General features: G+C 31.8%; 6 protein-coding genes across 6 annotated transcripts in view; all 6 read left to right on the forward strand.

Annotated features, from left to right (window-relative positions):
• Positions 1-2040: 2040 nt before the first annotated feature.
• HELRODRAFT_180242 (hypothetical protein) lies at positions 2041-3939 on the forward strand (the record flags this gene model as incomplete). Its single annotated transcript, XM_009029563.1, has 2 exons — positions 2041-3790; positions 3875-3939. 2 exons carry the CDS (start codon positions 2041-2043, stop codon positions 3937-3939), a joined length of 1815 nt encoding a protein of 604 aa, XP_009027811.1.
• Positions 3940-7356: 3417 nt separating this feature from the next.
• HELRODRAFT_180243 (hypothetical protein) lies at positions 7357-9133 on the forward strand (the record flags this gene model as incomplete). The annotated part of the gene is made up of 3 exons (XM_009029564.1): positions 7357-7537; positions 7653-7898; positions 8910-9133. The coding sequence occupies 3 exons, from the start codon at positions 7357-7359 to the stop codon at positions 9131-9133; spliced, it is 651 nt and encodes a 216-aa protein (XP_009027812.1).
• A 229-nt stretch (positions 9134-9362) lies between these two features.
• HELRODRAFT_180244 (hypothetical protein) lies at positions 9363-11689 on the forward strand (the record flags this gene model as incomplete). The annotated part of the gene is made up of 5 exons (XM_009029565.1): positions 9363-9549; positions 10376-10488; positions 10795-10893; positions 11022-11151; positions 11238-11689. The coding sequence occupies 5 exons, from the start codon at positions 9363-9365 to the stop codon at positions 11687-11689; spliced, it is 981 nt and encodes a 326-aa protein (XP_009027813.1).
• A 970-nt stretch (positions 11690-12659) lies between these two features.
• On the forward strand, positions 12660-15472 carry HELRODRAFT_180245 (hypothetical protein; the record flags this gene model as incomplete). Its single annotated transcript, XM_009029566.1, has 6 exons — positions 12660-12960; positions 13023-13217; positions 13312-13557; positions 14424-14630; positions 15109-15360; positions 15447-15472. The coding sequence occupies 6 exons, from the start codon at positions 12660-12662 to the stop codon at positions 15470-15472; spliced, it is 1227 nt and encodes a 408-aa protein (XP_009027814.1).
• Positions 15473-16771: 1299 nt separating this feature from the next.
• On the forward strand, positions 16772-18157 carry HELRODRAFT_180246 (hypothetical protein; the record flags this gene model as incomplete). Its single annotated transcript, XM_009029567.1, has 4 exons — positions 16772-16930; positions 17076-17220; positions 17287-17535; positions 18069-18157. The coding sequence occupies 4 exons, from the start codon at positions 16772-16774 to the stop codon at positions 18155-18157; spliced, it is 642 nt and encodes a 213-aa protein (XP_009027815.1).
• Positions 18158-18761: 604 nt separating this feature from the next.
• The window catches only part of HELRODRAFT_180247 (hypothetical protein), a gene marked incomplete at both ends in the record, with an annotated part of 3988 nt that continues 1471 nt past the window's right edge, over positions 18762-21278 (forward strand). The window contains 2 exons of the mRNA XM_009029568.1: positions 18762-19077; positions 19154-19308. Of these exons, the coding sequence (XP_009027816.1) occupies positions 18762-19077; positions 19154-19308 (471 nt within the window). The remainder of the gene's footprint in view (positions 19078-19153; positions 19309-21278) is intronic.

The following is a 21278-nucleotide window of genomic DNA, read 5'->3' on the forward strand; positions in this document are numbered from 1 at the left end:
TTTTCTAAACGATGTATACATTCATACATAAACGTTTGCGGTTGGGCCATCATCGATTAACATCAATAGCTCCGCGGACCGTAGTTTGCCCACCCCTGATTTATGTCATCACATGGGCGTCTAAGGTCTGCTGATTCAAACACGTCTAGAAATATACCTATTTTGTAACTCTTAGTGATTATGATCCTAGATGATGGTTTTGCTTTCAACAATTAACATGCTATTTTTTAACTATTAGCAATTTCTACAAGGAGAGCGTAGTAATTGGCGCTATAAAAATTTAAAATTAAATTCAATATATACATAAATAGAGAGATATTCACACATACAACATACATATATATATATAAATCTCAAGGGATGTATGAATGCAAGTAACCAACGCTTGACTAGGCGTTTGTTTATAAACGAATGGACACAGTTGTCCATTGGATTATTTGATTGCTACAGGTTTTGGTTTAATTGTTAAAAAAAACTACTTTTTTCAAATTAACTTTTATAAAAATATTATATAAATTAGTTAGTTACGAAACGGTTTTAATAATAATTGAACTAAATTATTATTATTAATTATTTTTGGAATTATTTAAATCATGTAATTTTTCGAATAGGGCTGTCATTTTTAGTAACATCATTTGCGTTATTGGGCCAATTAATTTATACGTTCGTGACTATAAATTTTTTGGTAATAATAAATTCCCTTCTTTTTTGGTAAATTATTACATAATATCAAAATTTAATAAAAAATATTTAATTTTCCAAAAAAGTAATATATATATAAATATATATATGAAATGCGAAAGTTGAGTTTTAAAAATAATGATTGATGGCTGAATAAATGAAATACTCTCACGGTATCTAAATGATGGATCTCCCTCCTACACCATATAAAAATCTTAACTCAGTTTGTATTTTTCACTCGTTATTTCTACTTTTTTTAAAGATATTTTTTCGTTTCTGCTTTAAATAATTAAATTTATTTAGGTATGATTTAAATAATAATAATAATAATAAATATAGATTATGAAGAATATTTTTAGTGTCAAACATAGAAAAGATGCGTGAAATATGTTTAAAGATGTAAATTTGTCAATTTCTGTAAAAAATGTTCAATTTTTTTTTATAAGTTTCAATCAAAATTACATTACAAAAACTAAAATTTGTCACGTTGAAAAATTTAAAAAACATATCGACTTATAAGTTAAATATTCAATACACACACACACACAAACCACACACACACATACACACACACACACGTCAAAGATTTTCAACAACATTGTCCTTTTGAATTTGACAACAAAAAAGACAATTAAATTAGATTTTCCAATCTGTTTGTTTGGCAGACTTCTTCTCTTATTCAAAGTTGGCATTTCAATTTTTAATCAGTTTTACGCGTATGTTTTTGCTTGGGTTTGGTTGTATGATAAACAAAAATGTGCTGATAAACTAACATTTCACTAACTAAAATGAAATCAATAAATTAATTAAAAATTTTAGTTTCATGCTAAAAATAAACTTATTCTACAAACAACATTTATTCCAAATTTGCCTGGTTGTCAAATGATGTTTTTGAGCATCTAAAAATATTTTTTGGAACACTTGAATGCTTTCCAATTATTTTAAATATTTGCTTCTGTTGTTAAATTTTTTCAAATAAAACTTTTTGTAAATGTTGAACGACGAGCTATTTGAAAAATTTTATGATGAATTAGTTTTCAATAAATATATAATTTTTCAATCATCAAATACATTTTGAAAAAAAATTTACTGAAAATTTGGTTATGCGTATGTGGTTATGTGTATATTTGTGTGCATTTGTGTGTGGACGTATGTGTGCGTATAAGGGTTTATTGATATTTAAAAATTGATAACTGCAGATTATTTTAAAAAAAAATTATTATTTTCCAGGTTCTTAACGATGACAAATCGTAGGAGATAAGACCTTGTGACTTTGGTCAAACTGGATCTTTTTATTCAAATTAGGAAAAGAATTACTTTTTCCAAGTATTTTTTATAAAAATTTAAGTACATCACACAATGTATCTTAAAGCTAACATAACGATGTTTGATTATGCGGGAGATGCACTGGCGAACGCAACCAACTATAACAACAAGTTAATAGTATACGAAATAATCAAGTATATCGAATTATCGTTTGGATTATTTGGTTGCTTAGGCAACATAACCAGCCTGGCGGTTTTGACGTGCAATAAAGTCCGACGCAATGTCGACTCGCAAGAAAATGTCGTCTACTACGGACTCCTTGCCATCACAATTTCTGACCTGCTCTTCTGCTCTACGATTCTTCCTAAGGTTGGCATCAAACCGAGTCAAACGGTGTACAAGTCGTGTACGAACTTTGAAGCATTGTACAACCTGTACGGATCATCACTGCTTGGTACATTCACGATGTGGAGCGTTTGGTTCATCGTCGTCACGTCAGCCATGAGATACATTGGCATCTGCCACCCTTTGAAGGCACGCTATTTGATAAGCAAGAAGAAAATAGTCACAGTATTAATAGTCGTCACCGTCAGCTGCTCCATCCTCAACTCTCCGTCATTCTTCATCTTCAGCATGAATGATTATTGTGAAATCGACGTAGGATATTTTTTTCCTGGCTCGTTAAAGGGAAAAATTTTTATATACGTGAAATTTATTTTTTGCACCGTGGTCCCGTTCATCATGCTGATATTTTTCAACACTCGTCTGCTGATCGCGCTGAGAAAATCAGAAAAATTTCGAAAGAAGAGCAGTCCTTATTCTTCAAACTGCACGACGGCTACCAGGAAAAAACTTTTGTTAAAACATTCTCGCATATTGGAGAACCTATCAAAAAAATATTTCAAAACTGCTGCGTTAAACAACAACGACCCAAGCATATTGTTCAGCAAGAACGAACCTCCGCCGGTGAACATCATGAGCAGCGATGCCGACGAGAATGAAAATGACCCCACTCAAAAAAACGTCAAATTTGTGAAAAATGAAATGAACGGAGTAATAACAAGTGATCTGGAAGTTGGAACATCAGAAAATGCCAACCCTGTCTGTTTCGGCATCACAGAACTTGACGTCATAACGACAGTGAACCAGCTGTCTACCACCGCCACAACAACGGCAACCTCATCCACAAACTCTGCTGCTGCTGACAACAACATTTTAAAAGTCGACCTTGCAGAGGTCAGAAAAAAATTAAAAACCGAAGAAGGTGCAAGATGTTGTTTTAAAAGATTGAATTGGTTGCCTACATGTTCGTGCAATCTTTCAAAACCGATCAACCGAAATTCGAGCAACAGATTAACAGTCATTTTAATCACCATGACCTGCTTTTATATTCTTTTTATTTTTCCATGCGAAATTTTAGACCTGGACTACAGTCAGATATTTAAATTGAACGTAGCTGAAAACTTCTCGTTCAACGAAAACAGCGACTTCAGTGACTACACAGACAACTCAACAATGAATGCTGATGAGTTTGTGAACCCGGAGAAAGAATTTTCATTCGACCACTACAGCTTGACCCCTCACGCCATCGCTGACCTTCTCTACGTCATTATCTTCTCCAGCAACTTCTTCTTCTACAGCATCTTGAACGTACATTTTAGACAGACATTAAAGGTGATACTAGGTGAATGCGTTCCTTACTTCAAAACAAAGAACCAGCAAGTGCTGCACAGATTTGACAAGAAATCATGCTGGAACGCCAAAAAACTTGACGCGTCTGAGAATAGTGAACACTTCTCGAGTTTGCACGCCACTGAAAGGACCAACGTTCAAATAATGAACGGTTCCTCGGAATAACGAACCAACCAAAATTTTAATTTTAATTTAATTTTTATATTACATTCATTAATACTGACAACATTGACAGAAATCGTGAACTCTGACATTGAGTTGACGTTAATTTGTGAAAATGTCATTCTGGGTTTTTTCTAAAATTATTTTTTGTTGAAATCAACACGGGCGCAAACAACTGCCAACGTAACTGACATGTTTCTTGGTTCAGTTTCTTTTATTTAGTAAATTCTGCTAATTTTTACTTTATAAGAAAATTGGACAAAATAAACTTTATTAAGTCATTTTTATTGAATAGATAGGCAAAGGCATCATTTATTTTCTTGAAGTAAAACAATAACGTGATTTTCAAACTAAAAACTGTTCTGTCCTAGCGCTGATAACCAACAACTGAACGTTGTACTGATGTAAAAACATGAATGAATTACAAAATTATTTATTTCGAATGAAAACATTCAAATTATTTTTCAATATACAGAAGAAAACAAGAACAAATAAGCGAAACAGAAATTTTTTTCTAGACCTACAAATCGTAATAGTTGCTACATGGGAGTCCATGCATTAAAGCATGTTTATAGCCATTAGATATATTCTTTATCTATATTTTATTCGAACAAAAATAATTAAAGACACAAATATAAAAAATGAAGGATGGAAATGTTTGAGACCACCAGAGGATGAAACCAGTCAAATGGACATTTGTACGCTGCTGAACAATTGAAACAATTAACTACGGAGCCATTGAGTCATGCCTAGCAGCTTCTCTATAGGTGACGAATGTTAATTTACGAAGGTAATAATTAGTAGTCAAAAAAATACAAAAATTATTAAAAATGTTAATTTCAGTTTTAAATAAATAATGATTAGACAAACGTTTTATCTAATGTATGTAGTCAGTGTTGAAGCATGAATGACATAGAAGCATGTAAACTAATTTCTGGTGTCCACATTTCGTAACTTCTATGCTACAATTAGAATCAAACAAATAATTTTATATGTCTACATCATCATTACGGAAATTTAAATTGAAAATGCTAAATTTTGGCAGACTCATTGTGATATTTATCTGCTTTGGTAGTGAATTAGTTGGTGCGACGAGAAACTGTTTTCAAGCCTTTGAAGAAAATGGTGGAAATTTCTGTTTCCACGACCCGGCAAATGAGTTTGTGAACGTTTCGAGCTCATATTGCTCGATGGAAGCTTTCACGTTGTGTTTGATGAGATGTGCACGAAATGGGCAGCTGTGTGGCTTACAATTTCTTCACCGGCTTCAATCAGTGCAAACTTTTCAATGAAACACTGAAAACTCTTTCACTTCTCTCAAGTTGTCGACATTTCTCTCCCATAGGTTCAATTCTTATTTTAAGAATTATTCATTTGTTTAACGCTTATTAAATTTTAAAAATGTTCAAGAAACATTCAGCAGTTCAGAAACATTGCTGATCACAGTGGATGATGTTTTTGTTAAAATCTCTATCAATAGGATTAACCTCCCAGTAAAAATATACTTTCCGTATGCTAGCCGCCGGACTATTCCAGATTCATACAGCCCTCCAAGCAAGGTCTATCTCATCACTATACTTTCTCGCAACAAGGGTGGAGCAGATTTCATGTTATGTTTTGCTATTTTTAATTAGTATTCAAATAGACAATGTTGATTCCGCTTATAAAGTTTATTAATACCTAAATCACTTAAAAATTGTTTATTTATTTGACAATCTTTTACAATTTTTATCAAAAATTGTAATATTTTAACACCTGACAAAACTTCAAAGGTGAATTGTTGGTGGAGTCAACAGACAACAGTACCCTGAGCAACTCAACATGGAAATGTACAAAAAAGTTTTACGACTGCTGGTACAGGATGGATTATGACCCTTCACTCTGGCAGCCTCATAACTGATGACAATAATTGTTCGAAAGAAATTGATAGAAGAATAGCAATCGCGAGAGGAATGTTTGCATCTTTGAAAGTAATATTGAAAAACGGTAATGTATCTACAAAAACAAAATTAAAGATCGTAGAAGCGTGTGTGTTTTCTACATTGATGTATGCATGTGAGGCTTGGACGTTGAAGAAAAGAGACAAAGACAAACTGGAAGCATTCGAGATGCATTGTTATAGAAAGTTGCTAGGAATCAGTTGGAGACAAGATAAGAAACGATGCCATAAGAAAACAACTTGGAAGACAAAAAACTGTGTATGAAAGTGTAAAGGAAAGAAAGCTGGGTATCTTTGGGCACATCTGCAGAATGACAGACGACAGACTGATCAAAAAAGTACTGGTGAGAAAGAGGGACTGGAAGAAAAAAGTTGGAAGACCTGTGAGGAAGTGGATGGATGATATCACGGAATGGACGGGGGTTGGAACATTGAGCTCAATGAAGATGGCGAGGGAAAGAAAAGGATTTTGGAGAGATAGAAGAATACCATCGGCCTCAACGGGCCCTTAAGGGATTACAGAGGATCATTGAATGAATGAACTCTGGCAGCCAGCGCTGGTTGGTATGTTGGAGAGTGTTTACCACGCTAGGATAGATAACATGGAAGGTGACCAGTGGATTGGATCGAAGGACTGTGTAGAATGCCTCATAGATTTTTATTGCAGGATAAACTTTTTAGGTTATTTTTTTGCAAAAAGTGAAATAACAATTATTATCCCTTATGACTATTTCATTTTATTCTGTTTATTTTTTTCAGAATTTGTGGTTGGGAAAGTTGGACCCTAGAAAGAAATATTATATAATAATTTTATTCGTTTTTTCGCTAAGTTTAATAATAAACTTTTTAAAACTTCTTATAAAATTTCAAACATTTTTAATTCACAATGTATAAATTATTCTTTAGAACAAAGATGACAATGGGTGTCAAGAACAGCAAATTTACATACCATTAACCGGCTGAAAAGTTCCATTGTTTCTTCAACATTGTAAATTCCAAATCTGAACAACAAACCACTTAAGCTTAAAAAGGTACAAATTTCAGCACATCTTGTTTGTAAAAAAAAGAAATGGAAGTAGCAAAAATTCTCAATTTCTACTCTACAATTCTCATGTTCGATTTATATAACGCAATTTTCACGGTAGATCGTTCCTTACACAGCGCCAATGTTAATTTTCCAGCGTTTTGTGGATTTCCAGAAAATTTTTTTCACTGGGAAACTGCTTTCTAAAGCGTTAATTTTGTTAAATTTTAATTTAATTTTCATTTCGGCAAGAATGAAATGTTTTAAGAAATTAGTAGTAGATGGAGCAAGTATTTGCTCGTGCGATCATTCCAATGAAAATATAAATTTGTCCGAGCATATATTTGAAAAAGCTCTCATGTTGTGTTCTATGGGATGTTCGCAAACAGCCAGCTGTGTTGCTTACAACTTTTGGGATGTTTCTAATCAGTGCCAACTTTTCAATCAAACAGTTAAAAAAATTTCTGTTGTTCCTGGCTGTCAATTTTATCAGAAAAAAGGTTTGATTCAAAATAAACGACATGATTTTAAATTTAAAATTGTCTAATTATTAAGATTATTTATATTAATTATTCATTAAGATTCTTCGAAAATGAGCAAAAATTTTTTGATATCCGTGGACGACGAACTGATTGAAATTTACTTAAATGGGAAGAACGTTTCTGTCTCGTTGAACTTTCCATTTGCGAGTGTTTGGACGGTCGCCGATACGTACAACCTGACAGAGGAGGTCTACGTGATCGCTGTTATGTCTCACAACAATAATGGAATTGGTAAAAAAGGAATTAGTAGACAAAATGCTTTTGTTGAATTGCCGTTTCTATCACAAAACAAACAAAATTTTATTTTATGAAACTAATTTTCACTAATAATAAATTATGTCGACAGGAGGTTTGAGAGCAAAATTTTCAGATGATTACATACTCACAAACGACACTTGGAAATGTACCAATAAATTTTACGTCGGTTGGTACAAACTAAACTATAACGATTCATTTTGGGATGGAGGTATGGTTGGCCAAAAGCAATCAGCAAACCCTGGATATCCACCAAACATGGGAAAATCCCAATGGATTATTGACTCTACTGACTGCAGCTGCAGAGTCAATTTTTATTGCAGAAAGGTCTCAGTCGGTAAGTGTTTTGTTGTAAATTTCAAATGTTAACCGAATTTGATTTTAAAACTGTTTGCAAAGTTGATAATAATGCTAAAAAATTTTTTTCAACTTTTTTTTAGTATTTTCAGATCCTGCTACCTGTCAGCTCTTATAAGATCCACTGAATGTAACGAAGTTTAGTTGCTGGTTTACTATATCAGTGAATGTCTTTGTTGAAACAGTTCTTTAAATTTATGAATAATGTTATATTTTTATAGTTGTTAATGCCTACACCAATTAGAATTCCATCTAAAATTGCACTATGTTTGACTGGCAGTAGCAATACAAACATATTATAACAGACGGTAATTACATTATTGAATAACTATAAACATTTGCAACAAAAAAAAACATAAAGTTTTAAAAAAAATGCAACTCATCGACAACATAAAAATACTGCGATGTGTTTTAACGTCAATTAAACGAAATTAAGCAGTGCATTTTCATTAACGTTTTAAGATCGATATGCACTTAAATGTCAGAGGGTGGATGTTAGAACCATATATTGTTTCGTGAAGTTTATTCAATTTTCTAAAAAAAAAAAACATTGTTGCCAATAATAAAAATGCGTGAATAAATATAAAGAAATAACGAAAAGATTAGATAAGGAATGACAGGTTTTGCCATTGCCACAACGGATTGATAGGAAAATTTACCAAATTTCAAAATTATACTTTAGATTGTCATAAATTTCTGATTGACACTTAAAAAATTTTTAATTCTTGATACTAAATCTAAGTTGAGTTTTGCGATCAAATGGCATTTTTTGCATTTACAAAAATGAAAACTTAAAGGATTTAAAAACTAATTTAACAAAAGCGTCATTTATTCAGAAAACATTTTATTTTCTCTCTGTAATGTTGCCGTCAACCAAGAAGAAGGCAGTCGCACCAGCAAAATCACTCGCAAATTCACTAACAACCGCTTTGAAACCTTCAAAAATAGTTACAAATTTAAAATCTGGTTCAAAGATCTACAACATTTTAAGATCATGCAAACAGATACAGATACAGAAATTCTAATAAAAGCACAAACATCAAACCTAGACCTTTCAACAGCAAAGATGAACGTAAAATTAGCAGGATCTACGATGTAAGTTCAATTCTTGATAACAACATTGGTGCTAACAACGTCATGACGGACCAGGCAGCAGCCGATGATAAAGCAGAGTTAGTTTGCGGTACTGTTGATGAAATTTCAATAATTGGGTAGTTAGTGATTTATAAGTAATTTCAATAATTTATTGTTTTATTTTTCTGTTTTATAGGTATATATTGCGTTTTAATTTATCGTAGCATGTGTTTTTTAAACGAAAAGAATTAAACTTTAAAACTCACTTGGCAATGAGTTGAAGTTTTTTTTTAATTTTCATTTGAAGTATTAATTAAAACATAGATTGCGACACTGCCTCAACACGAATCGCTCCCTGCTGAACAGACTCATGTGGATCACCCTCCTCCTCACCGGATTCTCCCTGGCAGTTTACCAAATCAACGACCGCATCGCTCATTACTTTGAATACCCAACCAGCACCGAAATTGATGTCGTCCCATCACAAAATATGACCTTTCCTCGCGTTACAATATGCAATGACAACTACATCAAGTTATCAGGAGCCCAAGAATTAGGTTTGGCTAATCGGCTAACATTTTATTTTAAACTAAACATACAATGTACAATTGTGTTCAGTAATGTAACATAATTCTGTAAACTTTAATTACAAATATTTAACAACGCTTCGTTTATAATCTTATTCAAATTTGAAATCGTTCATTGAAGGCTTAGTTGAGTATTACAAACAGTTCATGAATCCATTCGCTGCCGGCCCTGTAAATAAGAGCAGAATGATCATCCAAATTCCCAAATGACCAACCGGACGGAAATTATTGAGAGAAAAAAGCTGTTGTCTCCGGGTATTGAACAAGTGAAACACGTAAGTTCGGCTTCCGGTTTTTCCGTTTTAAATAATCTGCCTGAATAGATTTGCGTTAAGAATAGAGATTCCAAATTATGAAAAATGAAATATGGAAAATAAAATTGTTTCTGCTGATGCTAGTAGCAAATACAAATTATTAGCTTTACGTAACACGATTTATTTGCTTCGGTGATTAATGTTTCAAGTGTGAATGGGACTGTCGGCCGTGTCCGAACAACTTCATCCAGTTGGACTTCACAGATCTTGGACAATGCCTGTTTATTAATTCAAGTACTTTTGCTCCTGATGTTTTTATTATATTTCTGTTGACAAAAATAGATTTTTCATATATATATATACGTCAATTTTAGAATCTTGTGAAATAAAAATATTTGCAGTAATAAATTTATGATAAGATAACGTTTAAACAAAAAACATCGCATTGATACACACACACACACACACACAAACACACACACACACAAGCAAACAAACACAAACACCTACATAACATTCATAAATATCCAATTGAATGACAGGGGAACATAATTTGTACGTGATACGTCCAGGCGCCTTCCTTGGTCTCATGATCATGCTGGACGTCAACCAATCTGACTACTTCATACAACCAAGTCTCACCGCTGGCTACAGAGTAGGCCTACTAGTATTATTATTATTAGTGTTATTAGGGTTCTGTATTATTTAGAATTTTATTCACTTTTATGGAATCCATTTTCATCTTTCGTTATCACGCTCTATGATATAAACTTGTTAAAAAATGTAGTGACAATAGCAGCAATTTTAACAGTCTTATAGCAGTTTTATAATTGCAAAATGTACAAATTAACTAATTTTTGAATTAATTTCTTTGTGTGAGTCTTTGAGTAATACGGAATGGGAGATAAAAATAAATCACTGCTGTACTTATAGAGGTGAACATTTTTCCAATTTCGCCCAGGTTTGGTTGCATGAGCCGAATGAGCCGCCTCGAATGATGAAGATGGGTTTCAAAGTCGGCGCAGGACAATCGGTCAACGTGGACGTGTCTGTTATAAAGGTACGTCACCCTGCATGAGTTGGGTGATGACATTTAAGAATTAATTGATTATTAAAACACTTTCGTTAATGCAAAACATGATTAGCTTATTGTTCTTGTTTAAGAATTTGTCGTATGATTGCTGGCAGATATCGAGGCAGAAACCTCCGTATGGAACGTGTACTGATGAAGAAAATTACAACCAAGTCGACTGTGAGTGGAAGTGTTTCAACAGGGAAGTCGTCAAAGTCTGCAACTGCAGGCCTATTTACATGAAAGGTACACACATTTTACTCTTTCGTGATAATTTTCAAATTTTAGATTAACAAGCTAAATTTGACATAAACACATTTCAACCTGAAAAGCAATAGGCAACGAATCAGTGTGCGATTACTATGATGAAAGATGTTGCGCAGATAAGTTCTTCGATGACTTCTACTTTCAAAATCTCAATCAAGAATTTTCTTGCCACTGCCCTCCAGCTTGTAATGAAATAATGTACCCGGCTTTCGTGACAGGAGCCAGATACTCAAACAACATACTCGCTCATTTAAGTAGCGTTTCAAAATACTCACAAAAGTACATAAAAGAGAATATTGTATCTGTAAACGTGTACCTTAGCAGCATGCAGTACACGAAACTGGTTACTACTGCAGGGTATTCAGTCATGTCACTATTAAGCGACCTTGGCGGAGCACTGGGGCTTGTTCTTGGGTCGACGTTTCTAACTCTGATAGAAATTGTTGAAATGTTGCATGAGTTTATTGTTTATAATTTTGCGAAACAAAACCTACCAGAGAAGAAGCAGAAGAAATGAAATTAGAATTTGATTGAATTTGACCGGATTATGACAATTTGTTTGGAACAAAAATATAAACAATTTTTGTCTGTTATTTTTTTCAAAATAAAAACAACAATTTTTTACAACATAATAATTTGGTTTCAGTTTTCAGCTTTTTAATTTTCAATATAAATAAAAGTCTTCTTACAGTTATTCCCTTGTTTGAAAAAATCGTAGATTTGCTTTATTTTAGCAAATAGTAACCAGGAGGTGGGTATAGAAATGTATTGACAGCAAAACAAATAGAAGTGAATTTCTACCATAAATAATTATTTATAATTAATTGTTTAACAGTACATGCTTCCAAATCCTAAACAAATAATTTCCTATGAGGCCAAGGAAATAATAAATGGAATATATTTTCTGAATGGGAGACGATGGTAAACAATATAAATGATGTTTTAGCGTGCTTTATCCATATCCATTGGATATGGATCTTGCAGCTAAAAATTTGTAGCAGACTAAATGGTATATCAAGATGTAGCATATAAAAAGAAAAGTATATAACACAAATTATTTTTCGCGGATAGGAAAAGTTATTCAGCTTTAAACTTTATTATGAAAAATTTATTTATAAGATCAAGTTTATTTTTTATTATTTAAACAACTAACAAAATCAAAATAAACTGCTTAGTGAAGTTTTATTTTACAAATCTTCTTCATTCTACGAGCTTGATTTACATCAAGAAACATTGCTGATCGCGTGTTTACGAAAAATCGTTGGTAGGAACAATGGGAAACCTGAATAATAACTGAGGGTATCCCAATCCAGGAAAGTTTTTTGTTTTTAAAGAAATTTTTTACGATCTTTTTTAGAAAAATCTTTTATGATTAATTATATGGTAAACAAACTGTTGACCATAGAATGCAATTATATTGCCAATGAACTCTAAAACATACGCCATTTGAAAATTCCTTTTTGAGATTAGCACTTATTGATGCAAAAATGTTGAAAAATAGTTATCATATAGTAATACTTTATTTAATATTAACAAGTAAGTTGTGCGAGTGTTTGAAATGTTTCACGAAGTTTGAAAATTATTGCGCGTGTGATACAAACTTCAATAAGTCTGAATTTTCCACGTTCTCGTACTGGGATGGTCTCTTCTTGTGTTCCTTCAAATGCTCACAAACACACCACTGTGTTGCTTACAACTTTTGGAGCGAGTCTAATCAATGCCAACTGTTTAATAAAAGATTGAAAAAGTTCTCTGTAGTAACCAACTGTCAATATTATTTCAAAGAAGGTTTGATAGAATGTTCTTATTAATAATTGTCGCACATCTGTCAAGTTTTGCTGTTTTCAAAGGTGGATCTGTGAACAATAGATCCTTAGAGTTTTCTGTGGACAACTTTCTTATTGAATTCTACATCAATGGAGAAAATATATCTGTTGCAAAAAATTTTCAAGGTGCTAAGGTGTGGGCAACCGTCAAAACGTACAAAAATCTCCCAGACGAGTTGTACAGTGTTGCTGTTCTGTTTTATAACGATGGAGGGCCTGGTAAATATCTGACAACAACTTTCAATGTCTAATTTTATAATTTTATTATTTAATCGTGCAGTGTTTTAAAAATTTCAAAACTTATCAATGACAGGTGGCATGATAGCCAAGTCATCAGATGGATACGTCCTTACAGACGGCAGTTGGAAATGTACCGACACCTTCTATGAAGGTTGGCAGAAATTGGACTATAATGATTCTTTCTGGTCTGACGCTATAGTTGGCCGCAGGCAAACATATGTTAACTCTTATCCAATTGGTGAACCAGCGAAATGGATTTCTGAGCGCGGCGACTGCTACGATTGTCATGCATATTTCTACTGCAAGAAGAACTTTATCCGTACGTTTTAATCTCATTTATTTTTTGAATGGTCTATTGAAGTGAAGTCATTTTCAATATTTATATTTGACAATTTTTAGATGTGGTCAATGCAAATGCCTGCTATTGAAATCTATCTCTGACATCACAAAAACATCCAAACGTTAATTTTCAATTACTTCATTAATAAACTTTACCGTAAACTACGTTGGATGGTTTAATGTTTTTAAAATTTTCAATCAGAAATTGACGCCTAATTGTTTGATTTGGACCATATTCTTTAATTTGGTCAAATAAATTGTTATTAATTAATAAATTAATAATTATAGTTTAAATTAATTGTCCGCTTAACTGACTGATTGATGGGAAATTTGTTTGTTAACTGTTTAACAGAACAATAAATTTATTGCAGAAAATGTTATTGTTACTTATGATTTGTAATTTAGAAGTTTTTCATTCTTTAAAAATCAGAATCTGTTACAACATGCAAGATTTCTATTGCTTCAAAAAGTACACTTTCTTATTATTCAAATTTAATTTTAATTATATTCGCAAGAATTAGTTTTTAATTGAAGTTTAGGAAACAATTTTTCCAAAAAATCAAACTTAAAAAATAATAGTAACTCAGTTTATGCTGTTTTCTGCTTTCCTGACAACAAAAACCACTAAACTTCACAAACACCGACAATATTTCTCGCAAAACAAACTTCCTCTTGTCAACTTTGAGTCCATTTTCAACCTTTCTAAAACAAAATTTTTTTTAATATTTTACGCGTATTAAAATATTTTTGGATTTTGGAAGCATTTTAAGCTTATGTGAATAGTTTCATATTTTAATCTTTTCAAACATAACAAGAGAAAAGAACTTTCTCGAAACATTTTTGCAGGAATGTATATCTTAGTAATTTGTTTCCTAAATTTTTTAATAATCACTACCACAACGAGAGCAACTTCAAACTGCTTTAGAAGATTTGAAGAGAATGGGGTAGGTTTCTGCTCGTGTGACCGCCACGCTGAAAAGGTTGTACTTTCAATGTTTACGTCTGGACAAGCTCTCACGTTGTGCTGGATGAAATGCTCACAATCGAGCAGTTGTTTGGCTTATAATTTTTTCAGCAATTCCAAAGAGTGTCATCTTTTTAATCAAAAGATGAAACGGTTTTCAATTGTCAATATTGTTTCACGACAAGTAAAAATTTGTTGTTATACGTGCGTTATTTAATTTGAAATGTTTAATTAAATTTGTTTAAAACATTAAGCAAAAGAAAAACTGACGTTATATACATCTGTTGATAACACGTTAACTGAGTTTTACTTAAATGGAAAAAGCATTTCTATTGAAAAAAAATTTTCCGAATGCCGATGACTGGGAAGTTACCGACAAATACATCTCGACAGAGCCGATCTTCGTCATCGCAGCACTTTCTTACAACATAATGGGATCTGGTTACTTCTTACCAATTTGCTTTTCATTCAAGAGATTATTTTTAAATGCTGCCTTAATTTAATTAAATGACAATTCAGTGAAGTTTTTTATAGTATCAACCATTTTCACAACAACGTTCTTTATAGGTGGCTTGATAGCCAAGACATCTGACAACTACATCCTCACGAACAGCACTTGGAAATGCATCAACGACTTCTACGATGGCTGGTTCCAAGTTGATTACGACGATTTATTCTGGCCTGAAGCAGTTGTTGGCTTCAAACAGAAGAAAAAAGGTTCTTTGATATCTGTGGAGTTGTTGGATGCTCAGTGGATTGTTGGACCAGAGAATTGCGATAACTGCACTTCGGACTTTTATTGTAGGAAGAAGGATATAGGTTCGTTCTAACATTTATTGTATATCTTGTAATAAAAATGCATTTAGCTTTCACTCATTTTAGTTTTTTTAATTAATTCCCTTCAGGCTGGGTGACATCGGGAACTTGTTGAAGGGCCTTCGGTGAAAACAATCAAATTTAAGATACGATGCCAAATTAATAAATAACTAATGAAACAACCTTTAAAAAAGCACTTTGCATAGTAACAATTGTTGTTAGCTTATAAAATTAACCTGTTTAATATTTGAAACATTTATTTTCGAATGATTTTTTCATACAAATGCAAACAATTATAAGCAAAATTGTATTTACAAATTTTAACCAAACTATTTCGAACATAATTTAAATGTCAAAACAAATGATTCCTCACACGTATCCCTCACTACTTCGATTTGAAAATAACAACGTACGTAATAAACTCTCATTGACGAGAAATTTTGTTGTCGTTTACGATGGCGCATTGCGTGCCAGGTAGAGAGAGACTGATTTTCAGTTGTGTGATCCGAGAAAAATTCTGCTCAAGAAAAACTAACAATAAAATCTAATGACTAAAATGACAAACGAGTCAATTTTTTATCCGTTTCTAAGAACAACCTAGGCGCCTGTTGTTAAATAAATTAATTCTACCGTTTATTTTCAAGTATATGTTTTGGCTCCAACAGTTATCATACATTGTTATAAAGTTATAATGTGGAAACTATTTTATTAAAACTTTTAATTATCAGTTTTAGTGTAACTAATTATTAATGTTTGTAAATATTAATAATTAAAATGTTGTTTATTTTAAAACATGTTCAAATGTGTAAAATAAAAGTTTTTACGTGAAAATTTCAATGTTAAAATGCTAGCATTGTATTTGCGGTAACAATGAAAACCAATTAATATACATGTGCAAACATTTTATCGCAAGACTGACTGCAGCAATTAGCACTTTATGACTGTTTTGTTTTTGAACCATTGTTGAGTTTCTTTTGAATAAATTTATTTTTAAAGCCAACAAGAAGGGAAAAAACTTACAGGTGATATTTAATAGTTTTTTGATTTTTGATATTTTCCCACAAATTACCCTTTGCTGAGATATTTAACTGTTAGCATTATTTCTATTATTTGACAGAGGCAATGAAAAAAATTTGTGACAGGTAGAAGGAAAAGTGAAATAGAGTATTTATGACAAGATTATTTGGCCGAAGACTGCATGCAGCTATGAAACAAAAATAATAATATTCAACGTTGTACGGATTATTTTTTAATTTGCGAAAGAATTCCAAATAATTAGCGTTAAATGATGCCAAAAACTATTCTTTTAGTAATATTCTATAGTATTTGTATGCTAAAATATGTGTTTATTAATGGGAAATGTTTTAAAAAGTTTGGTAAAGAGGGAAAATCTTTTTGTGCTTGCGATCAGCCGATGAACAGTTCAAGTTTCTCCTCGCTGAAATCTGTGGAGGCCCTCGTGTTGTGTTCGATGAGGTGCTCGCAGACGGCCAGCTGTGTTGCTTACAACTTTTTCACTGGCTCCAACCAATGCCAACTTTTTAATCAAACATTAAAAAAATTCTCTCTTGTGGTCGGTTGCCAGTATTTTTCTCAAAAAAGTAGGAAACAATTTTTCAATAAGTTCGTTTTTGATGGAATTACAAATTAATAGTTGAGCTTCTTAAACAGGTGAAACTCAATCTAACAAAAATTTGTTGATAACGGCTGACAACCAGCTCATTGAATTTTACATCAACGGCAACAACATATCAGTCCCTTTATACTTTCCAAATGCAATTTATTGGGATAAACCTGACACATACAAACTCCCTGATCAGCTCTACGTGGTTGCAGTGTTCTCTCGTAATACGGATGGTATTGGTGAGACATTAATTATCTTTTTTCAAATTGATGTTAATAACCGTAAAGTTTGTAATTCTATTTTAGGAGGCATGAAAGCCGAAACAGCAGATGACTACATCTTCACCAACAGCACATGGAAATGTACCAACAACTTCTACAATGGCTGGTACGATGTCGGTTATAATGATTCATCATGGCCTGCTGCAGTAATTGGAAGGCTACAAAGTGCCAATACATTCTCCTTAATTCCAAATGGAGTAGCTAATTGGATTTTTGGGCCGATTGATTGCCAGGATTGCCTGATAGATTTCTACTGCAGAAAAAATTTTCTGGGTTGTTTTATTTATTATCAATTAAAGTTGGTTTTTTAGTTAAATTAGTTTGTAATCAACACAATTAATAAAAATAATTAAAATCAAATTTGTTTAATTTGATTATAAAATATATATTTTTACAATAATTCTATAACTTTCTGTAAAATAATTTCTTTTTAGAACTGATCAGTGCGGATTCTTGCCACGGTAACTAAAGATCGCAAATGGGAAAAAATTCGTTGATTAAATTATTCTAGAAACAGTAAAACATTTCTTAACATTTATCTAGCTTATAATACTGATTAGAAAAAACAACACTGATATATAATTTAGAAAAAAAATATAGGTAATGGTTTTGCTGAAAATAAATACTTTTTTACGGTCTAGTCTAATTTGATTAAGATGAATCAAATGGTGAGTAATTTTTAATGCGTTTGTGGTTTCCACTACTTGTTGGATTCGTTCATGAAAAAAAAGTTATTTGATATGTTTATTCGTATTAAAAAATGATCATTATTATTTATTGGGTTGCTAAAATCATTTTGAAATCAGCGTTTCAGATATTTCAGGATTTGGCCAAAATTTTCGGTTTCGAAATTTCGATATATGGGAAGAGGAATGATGAAAGGTCATCTCTTTAGTAATTTAGGGACAGTAATAAGCAGTGAACATGTACAGTCCACATGCATACAGTGGGATAGGAATAAAACTACACCTAGTGGAAACAATGTTAAAACACTCTTTAAAATATTTTGCTCATAAAAGCATAAGAAAGTGATAGTTTACATTTATAAAACGCCAGTTTTAAAAACACTAGAACCTAATCGATGAGAAGACATTAGCAAACGAATAGCAAACGCATCTTTCATACAAATGTGTTTTTGTTTTTTTTTTATTATTCTTTAAAAATCGAGATCTGACAGTAAAAATTTCATTGTTTTAGTGATTTTGTATTTTGATTATTAATGTTATACACGTAAATTTTTATTATTTTGTTTTTATTTCAGTTTTTCTCCATAGAAATATGAGACGATGTTTATTTTCATAAATTCATTAAATAGGCCTGCTCCTTTGTTGAGATATTTTATATGCTGAAAAATATTTGACAGGTGGAAGCAAGTTTGGCGTTTGTTCTCAAATCAGTGTTTTTTAAACGACTGCGCATAGCAACAGATCAAGAAAATTCTGTCGTGTGGTATGGAGTATTCAATTATTTGCTGAAAATAAGCTCAAATCTAACGTTAAATGGCGTGTAGAACAGTTTATTTTGTGATATTTTGTGGTCTGTGCGTGCTAAAAAATTCACTTGTCAACGGGAAATGTTTTAAAAAGTTTGGAAAAGAGGGAAAATCTTTTTGTGCGTGCGATCAGCCGATGAACAATTCAAGTTTCGCCTCGCTGAAATCTGTGGAGGCCCTCGTGTTGTGCTCGATGAGATGCTCGCAGACGGCCACCTGTGTTGCTTACAACTTTTTCACTGGCTCCAACCAATGCCAACTTTTTAATCAAACATTGAAAAAATTCTCTCTTGTGGTCGGTTGCCAGTATTTTTCTCAAAAAAGTATGAATCAACTTTTCAATAAGTTCGTTTTTGATGGAATTACAAAATTATTTATTGACAATATGAAATAAACCAGGTGAAACTCAATCCAACAAAAACTTGTCGATAACTGCGGACGATCAACTCATTGAGTTCTACATCAACGGCAACAACATTTCCATCTCTCAAAACTTTCCACATGCAAAGGAATGGGAAATCTCTGACACGTACAAACTTCCTAATCGACTCCACGTTATTGCTGTTCTCTCTCGTAACCTTGGTAGACTGGGTAATAAACAAAATATTCGTTAACAAGTTACTTTAAAACATAATTAAAATGAAGTTACGCAGCTGCAATTATAACACAAGTTAAGCATTACAGTCGAACAACATTATCTAATTAGTTCAGATTAATAATAAAAATGTTATTAAATTAATATTTTTTTTCAAATCAAATTAAAAGATGTTATTTTACAAATGATTTAGAAGATTGTGCAAGTAGGTTTGGCAATTTCGAGTGTGTCTGTGTAAACCAAAAATTTTCAAACCTATATTTAATTTCAGGCGACAAAAAATTATGTTAATTTGTACCGGTGGTTTAACTATACTAAAGAATGATATAGTTATTAAAGTAGATAGATTTTTGGTTATGCAGCGAAACCTATGATTGCAGAAAGTCTGTATGCAGGGACAGCAGATGACTACATCTACACCAACAATACCTGGAAATGTACAAACAATTTTTACAGTGGCTGGTATGATGTTGGTTATGACAATTCATTCTGGCCTAATGCTACAACTGGAAGGTTACAAAATTATTTTGTCTCCATCAATGAATATCAGGGTCCATCGAAGTGGATTATTAGGCCGGATGATTGCAGTAACTGCGTGACAGATTCTTATTGCAGGAAAAATTTTTTAGGTGATTTGTTTTTTTTAATTTTATTCAATTTATTAAGAACATTTATCGTTATTTTATTGTTCTTATATTTTACATTTTAGTAAAATGATAATTGTAATTGTTTTAGAACTGGTTAAATCGGATTCATGTCAAGTTAATTGAAGATGTGTGTTAGTGAGAATTGTTTACAACTTTTATAACTTTATTTCATTCGTTTATCAAATCTTAACCAAAAATTTCACTATTTGTTCCAAAATTAGGTTCAACTTGAATGAAATTTCCAAAAACAACTTTATATATTTAATTAGTAACAAAGTTTACAATTTTAAAGAACACTAACACATTTTTAAACTTTTTAGATTTTATATATAGATAGCCACATTGAATTCCCTGATGTTATTTACACATGTTGTCGGTATGCGTTTGTGGGATAAATGATAGTAATGTACTGTCATTGTTGTTTTGTTTAGATATACAATTGAAATGAAATGTTTCAAAGGTAGTTTACTGGCATACGCATGTGCTGCACAATTGATAACGTAATAGTTGAGCGAAACTTATAAAAAAATTAAACCGTTTTGTTATAAAATTAAATCATGAACATGTTGTAAACGTTTTGTGTGTTGATGCACAAACTCAAAAATGTTTATATATTTATTTGCCACTTGAACAATTTAAAACCATTAATCAATGAAAATTTGAAAAAATTATCTAGTTGGATGAAAAACTTTTTAAAACCAACACAAATAACACTAGACAACAAATTTTAACTTTGTGTCTGCTACTTGAGCAAAATTATATTATCCATATAGAGTTTTTGATGCTGATTTCAAATATGTAATCAGAATTTTTGTAGCACATACAGTTTTTTAGTTATTTGTTTTTTTATTTTTTTTAAATTTTGCTGTATTTAATGTTCAATTTCAAGTTTTTCATACCAAATTTAAATATCTAAATGTTTTTCTTTGTTCTATTTTATTATCTTTGTCTTTTATTCTTTGAATCTATTTTGTTTCCCTTAAATTTTATTAGTCATCTCTTCTTTTTATTCTTTTTTTGTTCAATTTTGTTATATAAATACACTATTCCAGAACTATATTATAAATATACAATTCTAAATTAATTTTAAATTTATCCAGTGATAAAAATGAAGAAATCTAACCGTAGTTGTTTGAATGAACCAGACAATTTTTGTTATATTTGTGTTATTTTTGTTATATTTATATTAAATTTGTCAAACAGAATAAAGATTGCCTACTACCATTACTTAGGAGTAAAGGTGGCGGATCAAGAAAGAACCTGGGCTCCACATATTTGCTGC

Source organism: Helobdella robusta (assembly GCF_000326865.2).
Source record: "Helobdella robusta unplaced genomic scaffold HELROscaffold_60, whole genome shotgun sequence".
NCBI classification, from domain to species: Eukaryota; Metazoa; Annelida; class Clitellata; order Rhynchobdellida; family Glossiphoniidae; genus Helobdella; species Helobdella robusta.